Source organism: Epinephelus fuscoguttatus, linkage group LG11 (genome assembly GCF_011397635.1).
Source record: "Epinephelus fuscoguttatus linkage group LG11, E.fuscoguttatus.final_Chr_v1".
Taxonomy (NCBI): domain Eukaryota; kingdom Metazoa; phylum Chordata; class Actinopteri; order Perciformes; family Serranidae; genus Epinephelus; species Epinephelus fuscoguttatus.
The window spans coordinates 42,339,353-42,355,080 of record NC_064762.1 but is presented as its reverse complement, the minus strand read 5'-3'; the positions used below and the strand labels follow the sequence as shown (position 1 = coordinate 42,355,080).

General features: G+C 41.2%; 1 protein-coding gene across 1 annotated transcript in view; it reads right to left on the bottom strand.

Annotated features, from left to right (window-relative positions):
- Positions 1-15,728, bottom strand: part of kcnk10a (potassium channel, subfamily K, member 10a) — a 124,935-nt gene that overhangs the window by 38,727 nt on the left and 70,480 nt on the right. The window contains exon 4 of the mRNA XM_049590684.1: positions 12,448-12,608. Coding sequence (XP_049446641.1) covers positions 12,448-12,608 — 161 coding nt within the window. The remainder of the gene's footprint in view (positions 1-12,447; positions 12,609-15,728) is intronic.

Sequence of the window (15,728 nt, the reverse complement as noted above, 5' to 3'; positions counted from 1 at the left end):
CTTACTCAGCAATAAGATCATTTTGGTGTTGAGTGGGCTTTTAACCAAGACAGGCTGTAGTCAGTGTTTTCTACCTGTGTTTTTAACCTGTCATCTTTCTCTCTTGCAGGACACTGCAAGAGAGGAGAGTTACAACGCCTCAACCAATGTGATATTTACTCCACAGTAAAGAGGTTGTTTCACAAGAAATTAAGATTTTGCAAATTATGACACTGGGTCCTAATCCATAGGTTTTATAATTATTGTTATAAATCTTTTCATTTATTTCATGTGTACCTTTTGTAACCTTTTAATAGTGATGATTTCATGAATGCAAGCTTTGACTTAATTTTGTTCAACTGTTTGTGTAATGGGGGTCGGCACGGTGGTGTGGTGGTTAGCACTCTCGCCTCACAGCAAGAGGGTTGCCGGTTCGATCCCGGGCGTGGGAGCCCTTCTGTGTGGAGTTTGCATGTTCTCCCTGTGTCAGCGTGGGTTCTCTCCGGGCACTCCGGCTTCCTCCCACAGTCCAAAGACATGCAGATTGGGGACTAGGTTAATTGGTGACTCTAAATTGTCCATAGGTGTGAATGTGAGCGTGAATGGTTGTTTGTCTCTATGTGTCAGCCCTGCAATAGTCTGGCGACCTGTCCAGGGTGTACCCTGCCTCTCGCCCGATGTAGCTGGGATAGGCTCCAGCCCCCCCGTGACTCTCAAGAGGATGAAGTGGTTAGAAGATGGTAATGGTTAGAATTTTTGTGATATAAAGTAAGTAGATATAAAGACAAAATTCCTGTGATGATTGGAAATATAGTGGTGATTTAAACCATTAACAAAATATAATCGTTATTAATGGCATCTTAATGTTTTCATTTATGTCTTAACATTTACCCAAGTTTGCATTTATCTTAGCAGAATGTAAAAAAAAATGAAAAGCTGATGTTATGTGCTGGTTTTGTTTGAACATTTCTTTAAGACAAATGAAGAAAATTTCACTGAGAAACTCTTCTCCTTTTGTGAAAAACAAGGAAATATCTGCACACTGAATAGTTTTAAGTCCCGTAGGAGGTATTATTTATTTGTGACATTGTGACATATGAGAAGGTTCTGTGGGTATTGCTCGGTATTGAGGCTTATATAGTGAGGCTAAAAAAAAACAACAATACATAATTGGCTGATTATCTTTCTGTTTGCCTCACTATAAAAACGTCACAATACCTTTGCCTGAGGAAGACCCTCCAGAGTTGGCAACATAGCGAACAAGTGATACCTCCTTGGGGGCTTCAAAACTATTGTGTCCAGCTAATTCTTTGTTTTTCACTTTGAGCCCTTTCATCCAGTCACATTCTTTTGTGTTAAAACTAGACTTCTAACAGAGCAGGAAACAAAGGTTACTCTCCAAAACCTCCTCAGGCTCTGCTGCTGGGTGTAAGGTGCTTAGTTATCTTCAAGTACAAAGTTAAAATAATCAGGCCCACACAGAAATGGACTGCTTACTTTTTTGTCAGTGACAATGTTCAACATTAATGTTTAATGTTTCATCTGTAGTGTATGATTTGTTTGTCCTTTCAATTGACAGTCAGATTTGATTGTGAAATACAACATTAAGTCAGTAATAAATTCAAAAGCAGTGACACTGCCAACTGTAAGCAGTTCACTGCGTTTGGAGGTGGTCTTTAAGACAATTAACTAATTTACTTAAAAACATATAATTTCTCCTAGGTGTGAGATGAATGTGTCTGATGTGAGGGTGCTCAATTATGGCACCATTAAAACTATGAACAAATGTACCCATAACACTGTAAACACATTTCCTGGCCTTATCAATCTTTGCTGGATTGCCACCAGCCTCCCACCTGCCCCTTTGGGCCAATGAAGAAAATATTATCTTAATGCCAGGATGCTGGAGGTGAAGCTGGTGCAGATCCTTCATCATGCTGACCAGCTTGACACTGCTGACCTTCCCCATGTCACTGCCGCCACAGTGGATTATGAGGACGTCTGGTGCTGCTCTTCCTCGCAGGGAGTGGGAAAAAAAGGAGAGAGGGCCTCCCCACTGCAGTCCACCCCAGCCAAACCAGCAGACACGGACGCCCGGCATGCTTAGGGTGCTTCCCAAGGTCTCTGCAGCTCTCTGGACACTACGCCGGACATAGCTGTCACCAATGATCCACACTGTGCATATGAAAGTAAAATGAGTGTAATAAATAATTAGCGTTATATATTTAAAAAAAGTTGAAGCATTTTTTTAAGATAACAGCTGAATCATTGTTTCAAGATTTGTTGTATAACGTTAGTTTCAACTAAACTCAACTTACCTCAAGTTTCGTGAGGGAGCTGCAGGGGAGCTGGCACCAAGCGGGAGCAGACAACACCACAGGGCTAGCCAAAGTAGCGTAGCTTCTTAGCCTCATAGCATGTTAGCCTAGCTTGTTAGCCTTAGCTAACTTAGCAGCGCCAAGCGAGGTGGGCGTTTTTAGGCAACCACGCTTCCTTCGTCCCGCCTCTTTGCCCATTTTTGATTGTCCGGGAGTTGGGCGGAGTCAGGCACTGCCAAGATGGTGACGTCCAGAGCGGAGTATTTTGAGCTTCAAATCCACTCTTCAGAAAACGGATGGGTGACGTCACAGTGACTACGTCCATTATTTTATACAGTCTATGGTTCATTTGCTAGTTAGACGACGAGGGCGCAGGGCGTGAAAATGACAACTGTGCCTGCATCTAAATAGCAATGACACTTGCGACATGGATTATGTGCCCTCCGCTGTCCGCTTTAGACCATCTAAATAGGGCCCTTTCTCTTGGTATTTTCCCTTGCCAGATAAATCTCAAGAGAATTTTGTCCCACTCATTAAATTGCTGAGGTTTAATTTCGACAGCGAGAGCTTGAAACAGAAACAGGATTCTAGGGAGGATATTCATTTTAATGGTTTCTATTCTTTGTGTTAAACTCATAAATGGGTTGGAATTCCATCTTAATATATCTGCTTTTAATTTATTTAGGGGTGGGTTGTAGTTAATTTTTTTTTAGTTGTGGTTATTTCTTTTGGCAGCAGTATTCCAAGATGTTTTATTACCTCTTGGTCCCAGCTCATGGGGAATCTGTTTTGGAGCTCTACTGGTGGGCTGTAATTTAGTTTTAAAATTTGTGTTTTTTGGATATTTAGTTTATATCCCGCATATTTACTAAATTGTTCTAATAATTTAAATAATTCAAGGAGAGATTTAGAAGGTTCAATTAGGTACACCAAAATGTCGTCTGCGTACAGCGCCACCTTGTGTTCATCGTTATGTTAACACCTTTGATGCTGTCTTTCTGTCTGATCCATCGGGCTAGCGGCTCTATTAAGAGTGCAAAAAGAAGCGGTGACATTCCACAGCCTTGTCTTGTGCCACATTCTAATTTGATGGTCTCTGATAAGTGTCCATTTATTTTAACTCAGGCAGTTGGGTTATTATATAGATAGCTAATTGCATTAATAAAACTATCATGAAAGCCAAATTTCTCAAGGACCCTGTACAAGAACCCTCAGCTCACCGAGTTGAAGGCTTTCTCTGCATCCAAACTGACCAATAAGGCCTGTAATTTTTGTTCTTGAATATGGCTTAGTACATGTAGTGATCATCTTATATAGTCATGTGTTTGTCTCTGTGGTACAAATCCGGTTTGGTCTGTATGGATGAGCTGGGGAAGAACTTCTTCAACTCTTCTTGCAAGAATTGATGTATATAATTTATAATCAATATAATATATAATATTCATAATATATATTATATATATAATAATATATAATATAATTTCAATATTCAGAATTGAAATTGGTCTAAACGAGCCACATTCTTTTCCCTCTTTGGGTATGACTGATATAGTGGCTTCCTTCCATGTTGGAGGAATCTTTCCTTCTTTTAAAGCTTTATTGAATATATGAAGGAGGTATGGTTTTAGTTTGGTCCTGAAGGTCTTGTAACATTCAGATGAGAATCCATCTGGCCCTGGTGACTTGTTGGTTTTTAGCCTGGAAATGGCTTTATTTAATTCTTCCTCTGTTATTTCTGCCGTCAATTTATTATTTTGTTCCTAATTTAAGATAGGTAAGTTAAGAGAATTTTAAAAAATTCTAATATTTTGTTCCTTCTCTAATTGTGGTTGAGAATATGGTTATTTATAATATTTTTGGAAGGCTGTCTGTATTTCTTCTCTTTCATATACTAGGTTCTTTGTAATTGGGTCCCTGATTTTGTGTATAGTGTTGTCTGTTTTTTGTTTTTGTAGTTTTGTAGTTCTCGCTAACAGTTCTGCAAATTTTGAGCCCGTCTCATAGTATTTTGTTTTGTATAGATCATCTTTTTTTGCGTTTCTTGAGTGTACCAGGTGTTTATCTCCTTCCTAATTTCCTTTAATTGTACGCAATATTCGGAGTTGTGTCCTTTTCATGTTTTGTCTCAAGCTCTCCAAGTTCTTTAGTTAGTTTTGCTAGTCTCTCCTGTCTTTCTTTCTTTTTGTTTGCACAATATGAGATTATAGCTATTCTATTTCTTTCTTTATTTGAGTTTTAAATTGCATATCGTTAAGAATACTTATGACTAATACAAGTCAACATTACTATGCTCACACTGATGTACTCTAGGATGATCTCTCTGATAAATAAAAAAATAATTGATTCTCAAGTACACATCATGTGGATAAAAATAATGTGTGTAATCTCGTTCTGATGGTTGAACATCTCGCCATAGATCAATCACCCCGAGTTCCGACATGAGAATCTTAATTTTTTTTATGAATTGCAGTTTGTGTGAACGTTTTCAAGGAGTCTAGCCTTGGATTAATTTGTATGTTCCAATCCCCTCTGCATATAAGAATGTCTGTTGCTTCAGACATCAAGTCAAATATTTTTCTGTAGAATGCTATATTACTGCCAGGTGGAATATAAACATTCAGTATCGATACTTCAGTACCCTCTATTTTCCGAGACCAGCAAGTATCTTCCTTCTTTATCTTTTATCTCTGAGGTCTTCTCAAAGGGAAATCTTTTAGATATTAGGGTGGCTACGCCTCTTCTATGACCAGATTTGTATGATGAATGGAATATTTCTGAAAGTCCCAGCCTCCCCAATTTTTCATGTTCTATTGAGATGAGGTGCGTTTCCTGTTGTAAAGCAATGTGTGCTTTTTCTTTTTTCAGTTTACTCAGGATTTTGCTTCTTTTTGCTGGGTTAAGGATTCCGTTTATATTGTATGAAATAATCTTAAGATTTTGGTTGTCTGTCATTTCTTTGTCATGTTATTTGTGCCTTCTTTCTCCCTGTGTTGTGCTGTATTTTTTAAAACCTTATACATCCCAAAAACACTCATGAACTTAGTAACAAAACTATATACAAATGTAAAAAGAACTTAAATCTAATTGAGTCCTCTTTACCTTCTTTAGTTTCTTTTGCTTCTGATGATAAGGCTCGGTCAGATCGAGCCTTTCTGGTGCTTGTGATTTTAAAGCACTCATAGAGGGAAATTCCTCTCTTCATAGAGAGAGGAGCCCTGGAAGATGGGTGCATATCTTTATTTGACATGCCCTCTGCATTTTCGTGTCCCGACTACATTGTGCACATAACTGTAGGAGTCCTCAGATTGTTCATTGTTTTTTTTTTTTTGTTGTTGTTTTTTTCCCCCCTAACTCTGGACAGACCAGTCCCTCGCAGTCCTTGTAACTCAATTTATGTAGTAATAACCATATCTTCTAAGTATCTTAGTTCCAGGTTAGCTCTTTCAGAGTCCAAAATCAAAATAATTAGAATGATTTTTTCCTTAACTCAAAACAGAGTGGTCCCTTGCGGTTCTTGTAACTTAAAGGAGCTATATATAAGAAATCTAAAGCAAATAGTCGTAAAATCCTCCTAATATGTCACAGAGACTAAGGAATAATGTTCATATAACATACTGATCTCACCGACAACAATAGTACAGCCAGAATATTTGCATTTAAAAAAAAAAAAAATTACGGTCCGCAAATGTTTATGTTTTGAATTTGTGTTTTGGCCTGTTGCGCCACCCACCGCTGTCTACCAGTCACGCAGTCAGTACAGTCAGTACAGTCTCAGCATCAGTTAAAGTTACGACTGAGCTACAGCAGCACGGCAAGCACCATTAGCAGTGTCCCGGTACATAGCATTAGCAGTCTCCTCAGCTGTATCCCGGCAGCAGCATTAGCAGCAGAGAAGCCGGACTTGCTTGAATGGTCCGCTGGAAAACCGAAGATCAAGGATGTGGCGACACAGCCCTACCATGGCAGCCACCCGTGGGCAAACAAATCAGTCTCCAGCGTGCCACTGTCCAGCAACCTCGAATCTGTAGGGGAGGGGGGACGGACACAACTTGCGGCAGTATTTTGAATTTGAGTGCAGTAACCGTTTTGGCCACATTCTTTTATATATATATATATATATATATATATATATATATATATCTATATATATATATATATATATATATATATATATATATATAGATATAGATATATATATACAGCGCCTTTAAGTTATGTAATAATCACATCTTTTAGATGTCTTAGTTCCAGGTTAGCTCTTTCAGAGTCCTAAATCAAAGTCATTCATTCATTCATCTTCTAACCGCTTCATCCTCTTGAGGGCCGTGGGGGGGCTGGAGCCTATCCCAGCTGACATCGGGCGAGAGGCAGGGTACACCCTGGACAGGTCGCCAGACTATCGCAGGGTTGACACATAGAGACAAACAACCATTCACGCTCACATTCACACCTATGGACAATTTAGGGTTACCAATTAACCTAGTCCCCAATCTGCATGTCTTTGGACTGTGGGAGGAAGCCGGAGTGCCCAGAGAGAACCCACGCTGACACGGGGAGAACATGCAACCCTCTTGCTGTGAGGCGAGAGTGCTAATCACCACACCACCGTGCCGCCCCTAAATCAAAGTAAATAAAATTATTTTTTTCTTAATTCACAGACTGGTCCCTTATGTTATGTATGTGATAATTAATGGCCAAGTGTTATTCACTATAACGCCAGCAGGTGGTGCTGTAAGCCTGAGGTTCAAGTCTGTACTCGTTGACGTGCTTCTACAGAGTAAAGCTAAGTTAAGCTGAAGCCAGTGTGTCCGTGTGTCGCTCTGAGTTGTGTCAAAATTGTTTGCACATAGACATATAAGTAAGCTACATAACACCTTGCAGTCCTTGTAACTTAAGTTATCTAATAATCATATTGTTGGGGTCAACATATATTTACCTCACTCGGCGGCACCATAAATGTTGGGGTCAACACACTAGGTTTCACACAGAGGCACCAAATATGTTGGGATGTAATTGGCTATCGGAAATAATTAATAATTATTATTAATAAGTAATAATTATGTTAAATAATGTGACTTAATTAACATTAAATCACCTCGTGGGGCACCATTCCCGTAAAGGGAAAAATGATGCCAGTTAAAGATATCAGTCTCATAAAATACGCTAAACTATTAATTTGGAGTTTGATTAATAATTAAATTAATGACAACAACCAAAATTAACAGTAACACCTGAAGGATTTCGGAGTTCTTGACGCAGCAGAGGTTGACTATTCATTCACCGTTGTGCAACATTAAACAGACAGCAGGCATGATTCCAAAGAATTATATTTATTCACAAATTAGCAAAGCAAACCAAAACACACGAATTCTAACTAACTATATACAAGCTTGGTGTGTATATGTGTGTGTGTGTGTGTGTGTGTGTGTGTGTGTGAGTGAGAGAGAGAGAGAGAGAGAGAGAGAGAGAGAGAGAAAGAAGAGAAAGACAAAGGTGGGTGTGGTGATCATGGAGCCATTTGGCCTACAAAGCAAAATGGCTGACAACAGAGAACTACCAAAATGGCCGAATCAAGGTTGCTTCAGTTTCGGGGGAGGTGTTTGTCTGACTGTGTGGTCAGGACAAAGACAAAGGAAAAGAAGCGGGAACTTTGATATGCCTGTTTGGGGTAGCTCTGTTGAAAGCCTTTGTTAATGAGTCTATGTCAATGTGATATGTGTTGCAAACGGTCTGGATTAGTACAGAGATTGTTTAGTTGTATGCAAGAATCTGTTTGCGAACAGTATTAGCAAACTAAACACTTAGCTTTGGCGAAGCCAACTAATCAATGACCTAACTGCAATCTATCACAACAATACTCAGTAAACAGCATCAAAGCACATACAACAAGTGAACCAGTCTTGCTTAGCCTGTAAAGCTGTGATAAGCTATGCCCAGTTGTTACATTACCGATCCTTGAATGGATGGAGGAAAGAGTCACTTGGTGGTGTACTGCCGTTAGCCGGCAGAAGAAGGCTGGGAAGGTGTAGTTTCAGCTGCAGTTTTTGTTGTGTCCTTTGTTCCAAAGGTTCTAATCCGAGGAAGCCAGTTGCTCGGGGTTCTTGCAGAGTTAGATGCTGGGTGCTAACTCACTTCCTTATTGCTGGAAAGCTAGTTGCAAACCTTGTGTTTGCAACTCTACCTATCTGTTTCAGGTCAGGGAGTCTGTGATCAATTGCCCTCCCTTTAGTGGTCTGGGCCTCTGGGCTGTTCCAAGCCCAGCAAGAGAGAGATGTTAGCTGTTCAACAGCTGGAGCAAGAAGAGGAAGTTCTGTGGAAGGGAGCAGATCTTGTACAGATGCCTGTGACATCACAGAATCACATGTCACTGTAAAAGGTCTTGTCCAATCAAGTTTTGGGACTTGAGTCTCACTGAGGTGTGAGGTGAGATGGGTGTCGCATAGCCCTCTTTGTTTGAAGACCAAGAGCATGCAGAGGAAAAAGCCTTTAAATTGTCCCGTGATGATTTTATCAAATGATAAATCATCTGTGGTCCTGTGAATCCCAACATATCTTTTAAATGTCTTAGTTCCAGGTTAGCTCTTTCAGAGTCCAAGATCAAAGTAAATAAAATTATTTCTTCCTTAACTCAAAACAGACTGGTCTCTTGCAGTCCTTGTAACTTAAGTTATGTAATACTCACATCTTTTAAATGTCTTGGTTCCAGGTTAGCTCTTTCGGAGTCCAAAATCGAAGTAATTAAATTAACACAAGTTACTTATCTGGGACCATATGAATTAGATAATCATCAAAATGTTTATTTGGTTGGCTTCTCTTTGTAGGATTTGTGTAAGAATTTCCCCTGTCGTTGTGCTTCTGCATCCGTGTCTGATGTTCCCTTTGGGTCTTCGGCCATCTGCCATGACGAAAGGAGCTGCAGCTCTCGGTGGTCTTTGTGGATTGGGGCCGTAATGACGGTGACTGGGAGTCCCCGTGTCACCATGTCCTCTGTAGCTTCCACTGCGTTCTGGTATGTCTGGATGACATCGTCGTAGTGGACCCGTAGTGTTGCCAGGTACGGAGTTTGAAACTTTATTTTTCGCTCCCTTAAAGGGATAGTGCACCCAAAAATGAAAATTCAGCCATTATCTACTCACCCATATGCCGATGGAGACCCTGGTGAAGTTTTAGAGTCCTCACATCCCTTGCAGAGATCGGTGGGTGGAGCGGATAGCACACCGAATGGCAGACGGCGCCCCAGACTAACGTCCAAGAACACAAAATTGAATCCACAAAGTATCTCCTTACTGCTCATCCATAGTGATCCAAGTGTGCTGCAGCCGCGACATAAAAAAAGTTGTTTCGAAAAACATCATATGAACTCTGTTTTTAGCCTCACTGTAGCCTGCAGCTCTGGCTTCTTCTCTGTGCTCCGCGTTCACGTGTGCACGCCTGCGTGAGACCAGCGAAAGCATGAGCTTTGCTCACCCGTGTTTACATCACGTGACACGTGCACCGCAGGGAGAGACAACGGTAGCCACAGTCGCTAAAAGATAATTTGCACTACAGTCTTTTAACAAAGAATAGCCCAACATGTCTGAAGACTTTGAAATTGAGGAGGAACAGTATTTCTTTGTTGAGCCGTATTTGTTTGAGCCCGAGTATACGGACAGAGTCGAGCACTGGAAACCTGGTGGTGTAGTTGTTTCGAATGTAAAGCAATGCCAACAGGTGAGGAAAGTCTTTGCTGCTCAGACTGGGAATTGGCGATGCCTGCACCTAAGAATCTGGACATCAGTACTGATGAGACTGTTGCTCTTCAGAGACCGTGCATCACCGATCACCCTCTTATCACCATCTTATTTATTTATTTATTTATTTATTAGTGGCATTTGGATTCAGTTATGGCAGACGGACGGCAATTTGAAATGGAATGAAGCCCACAGATGGCAGACAGTAGCTACAAAACAGTAGTCGAACAGGCCACATCCGCCCACAGCACAATGCTTTTAAAGCCCTACGCTATCAAAAGGCAAAATAAATTTATTACATTCATTTAAATACATTTATTTTATTTTATGGCCTTGACATTAACCTGTCATATTGTTCAGTTATCAAGGACACTTTTGTGTTTTTGTGTGTATACAGAAAAGTTAAAGATATCATTGAGGAAAACTAGGTTGATGCAACGTTGTTAAATCAGGGAATTTGTGTGTCCACCACGACAATGGATCTTAATTGACTGTACATTGGCATTGTTTTTGTGGTACCAGCACGTAATTTTTCACTCATTACGTGCTGCCACCACAGAATGCAGTGTTAAGAGGACGTGATCATTTCATGTATTTCTGTGAGATGAGGTTGCCCCGGTTTCACTACAGGCAGATTCACTCACTACAGGGGCGAGGAAATAAAACCTGAACAGCCAATCAGAGTGATCTCTCTCACCGACAAGCTCCACTGCTGCTGTCCCTGTCCAGATACCTGCCTGGTTTCTCCCTGTCACTCTTCTATCTATTGCAATGATATAGATAATAAATGTGCAAAGCAAAATTTAGAAACAGAATTAAGAATAGTCGTGGTGACATAGCCGTGGAAATTAATCGCACAGTCAATTTTGTGCTCTAGATATTTTCTCTCAGCCAGTTATAATCTCTCCTCACCTATGAGAACCCTGCATGATCATCCTTGCTGGCCTCTGGTCCACTGTCTCCTCCCTGACCCTGCTCTTTATATTGTGGCAATAAAGATTAAAAAAATATGTGCAAAGCAATAGTGAGCACAAATTCTTATTTAGGAGGAGTGGGTTTTTTCCTAGCATGAAACTAGCTAGCAAGCGATTTAAGATAAGTAACAATAACATTAGTATTCTTGTTAAAGCCATAGTTGGTAATCCTGTACAGAAACACTTCATGTTACACTGGATGAAATGGTCCTTCCATCCTGAGAGTAGTCAATACATAATGTGTTCAGAAAAAGGAATGAAAATAATCCGACCTCTGTGGCAGCTGCAGGACTGTAAAAACTCAACCAATCCCTGCCATTCGGTGCGAATGGAAAGAACCAATCAGATGCCTTTATGTCTCGTATTGCTTGAGCCCCCATCCGTTTCTCCCTCCCTCCTCCCTGTGCGCACTCATCATGTGTCACCATTGCCGGAAATATTCAGCACACTCCTCAGCAGAAATACTGAGTTAGCAGGAGTTTGCTGCACAATGGCAGAGAAAATGCAGCTAAAAGTACCACTTCCAGCGTTACTTGTAACAGCTCGCTCCACTAAACAGGCTGAGAAGAGAGAGTCAGAGGCAGAAAAGGCTGCAAAGAAAAAGGCTTTGGATGAAGTGAGAGGACAAACCAGACATCAACAGCAGTCCAGCTTTTGAATGGTGGAGACAACTGAGGGAGCTGAAGGGCCTGAAAAGTGATGCAGAGGTTTCTGTCTTTCTGTTGGACAGGTAATTATTTGTTTGCTTTGGGGGGATTTGTTATTTTACTCGGCTCTCCTCTGCTCTGCTGACTGGAGGATGCGCGTTCAGGCATGTCTGGGCTCGTGGCTTTGGACGGAGCACTGACAGGAGGGGGAGCAGAGGGTGGAGTTTAGAGGAGGTGCCACTTTTAAATCTTGCTAGCTCTCCAACATTACCAACTATAGCTTTAACTATCTTAACTTGATATATTGGCATCTATTAATTAGTCATCATTTAGCTAACATTATCTACATGCAACAGCATTACTCAACTTACACAGTTTGTTTGGAAGAAACTATGCAAGGTTTTTTGCTTCTTGCTGGTTGGTTTGCTGAACATAGTTAACACAGAGGCACTGCCCAGCAGCATACCTCTGGTCTGTGTACGATTAATTCAGATCACAACATGACAGCATGTGTATGCCGCTTGGTGCCGCCTAGTCATGGTGCGTTTAAAGACAGCTCGGAAAAACACGTTATCACATGTTAAAAACAAATTGAATGGTGGTAACAGCTGTAAAAAGTGCGGGGGACAGAGGGCACAGATATGGGAAGTGCGCCCCCTGTGCCCCCCCTTAAATTACCTCCGTGCCTGCACACACAGATTCTAGATTAACAAGGGGGATGCTTTTTGGTCAATTTTCTAACAAAGGGGATGGCATCCCCCCTCATCCCCCCTCAATTCGACCACTGGTTGTGACTCACCCGGAACATCTTCTCCACCTTGGCAATGCTTTTGACAAATATGGTCCCAAGCTGGTCCCCGACACCTGCCAGGAGGAATCCAAACAGCGGTATTCCAAATATTGCATACAGAATGCAGAAGATTTTCCCTCCCTCAGTGCTTGGGGCGATGTTACCATATCCTGAAGAAGAGAAAGGAAACAAAGAGGGGTTTTACAGGACTACATGAAGCAAGCACTATCATTGCATGTTTTTAATTCACTAGTGCGAACAAAAGCAATTTGTCTGTTGTCCAATCAGATCCCGTCAGCTGCTGTACTGAAAATGTTCTTGAATTATAGGCTCTGATTTTCAAGGCCAGCTTAGCACTATAAATAAAAGTGGAAAACAAGGTTAAGGAACTTAAAAGCCCCTGAAAAACTTCTAAGGCACCCACCAGTTGTTTAACCTTTCATCTTACTGCAGCTAGACAGAAGTGGACTCCAGGACCCACGGACATCACCACTGGGTGTGGTCACAGATTCAACAGAGCACACTTCTGACCATAACCAACTGCACCCATCACTGATGCTGGGAGTGGTAAAGATGAAACAGGCTTGGAACTTCAACCAGAGAGGGTGGCAAAACTTTTCAGCCTGTTGTTAAGTTACTCTCTAAGCAAGCCATGGCCCGGTACTTCTGCAGCCTATGGTTTACACCACTGGTTCCCAACCTGGGGATCCGAACACCACTAGGGGTCACCAAAGCATATACAGTGGGCCTATACCTCAGAATTTCATACACTTCTGTGAAGAAAACTAAATGATTATTTTTAAAGTTTAGATTTTTATTCAAAATCTAAACCTAAAAAAATCTTACAGGATAAGGGCTCAATGAAGATCTGATCACAAACTATATTCACAGAGCCTTCACTGTTTGCTAAACAGCCTCGTCCTGCACTACAAAGGTACACAGTTTTAACAACCAAAGAGCTAATAGAGCAATGGCCAAGCATCAGGGCAAAGACAACACTTGATATGTCAAAAAAATAAGCCTTTTAAGTATGTATATTTGTTGCAAATTAAAAATTATATAATACAGATAGATAATCATATAAAAAGTGCCTAAGAACACCAGGAAAAATCATGTTTGATTCAATATTCATTCAAAATAATCTGCTCAATATTCACCCAAAACCGCCATTTTACACAAACTTCCTGCAGTTATGTACAGTTCATCAGTTATTCTGTTACAGTGCATTGAATATAACAGGGTATCCAGTATTCGTTTTATTAAAAAACAAAGATGAACCGGTAACATAAAAAAAAAAATAGGCTATTATGGGTGTGTTCATAAAATGTCTCTGAGAGTGCCAGAGCGCACTCGGGCGGAAATTCAGAGGCACAAATGACTTTTTGAAAGACCAGAGAGCACCCCGAGTACACTCCGGTGCTCTCAGGACATATTATGAACACACCCTAATGTCACATGACGCCCTCAGCGTGAAACAAAAGAGAAGGCTGGAATGGTGAACTTATGGGAAAGTGCAAATTCGTGGAGTCCTGGCTGGATGTGCCGGACTTTAAAACATGGCTGCAGCCAGTCGCGGGGAACATCAGGGAATCATATTGTGCAGTATTCAAGAAGAACATCAGAGTTGCATCGATGGGAATTAACTCCGTAAAGTCCCACATGCATGGCGCTATCCACAAGGCCGCTGTTAGTCGCCGAGAGTGGCAAATCTCCATTGCTAGTTTCTGTACCAATCCTAGCGTTGCACCACCTAGTGCCAACGTTAACATTTCACTGCCACCGGCAGCTGCACCTAAAACCACAGCTACGACCTGGGTTACTAGGACAGCCACCTCTGCCTCCTCATCCTCTGCCGACATCAGGGTAGCTCTGGGCGGCACAGCAATGCTGCGTGTGGAGGTGATATGGTGTCTCCACACTGTGGTGAAACACCAGTCACTGAACTCAAATGAAAACATATCTGAAGTTTTCATGGCCATGTTTCCAGATTCGGAGATAGCTAAGTCATTTGCCTATGGCAAGGACAAATCTGGATACATCATACGATTTGGGCTGGCACCATACTTCAAGCACGGGAAAGCTGACGACCTGTTGCATCACATCAAAGTAAGTTTATTTACTAGCATTTCATTTTCAATTTTTGATACTTATGGACAATAGTGTGGCTAAAGTGTAGATTAATAGATGAAATTTGGGATGTGGCAAGTGACTTGACACAGGTTGATGGGACTGGGGAGTAGGAGATCTTCAATTTTTTAACAAACAGAACTCAGAAAGTGAAAGTGAACGGGTATGTGTCTGATGTTTTAACTTCATCTACTGGTTCACCCCAAGGCTGCGTCCTTTCACCACTACTGTATATACTGTACACCAATGACTGTCGGAGTCAGTACGACGATAGAGTCATCCTAAAATTTGCTGATGATTCGGTTATTGTCAGCCTCCTCCACAACAGTGAAAGTAATCATGGTCCTGTGGTCGATGAATTTGTACAGTGGTGTAATGACTCCTTTCTGCAACTAAATACCTCCAAAACGAAGGACATGTCCATTGACTTCAGGCAGCAGCCTTCATCCTCCCCGACTATTATTAAGGGTCAGGTGGTCGAGTCGGTGGAGAGGTACAAGTACCTGGGGACTTTCATTGATATGAACTTGAATTTTAATGACAACACTGACATGTTGTGCAAGAAGGGTCAGCAATATTTGTATTGTCTTAGGATACTGTCTTTTTTTCAAGTGGATAGGACCCTCATGACCCTTTTCTACAAATCTTGTATTGAGTCTGTGCTCACTTTATCATTATTGTGCTGGTATGGGAACCTCAGTGTCAAGACAAAGAATTCACTTAACAGGATAGTTAAGTTGAGCAGCAAGATTCTGGGAGTGCAACAGAGTCTGTTGTCTGATCTGTTCACTAGACAGATGGGGAGGAAAGCTAGAAGCATCCTGTCTGATGCCACCCACCCCCTGTTCAACGAATTTCAGTCTTTACCCTCTGGCTGTAGGTTCAGGTTCCCTCCTGTTAAGACAAACAGGTACAAGCACTTGTTCATTCCTTCAGCCATCTCTATCCTTAATTCAGGCCAGAGAGGAGGTAACTAGCCCCTAACTGGCTGTGGAGGAGTTACATGTCACACTTTATATTCAGTGTATTTATACTCTCATGTTTCTATTTATTGTTCTTGCTTTTTGATCTAGTGCTCACTGTTTTTTTTTTCTGTTTTTTTGGGGGAATGTGCTATTTATGTGTATATATGTACTGTACCCATTTGTTTTAGTGTTTGCTGC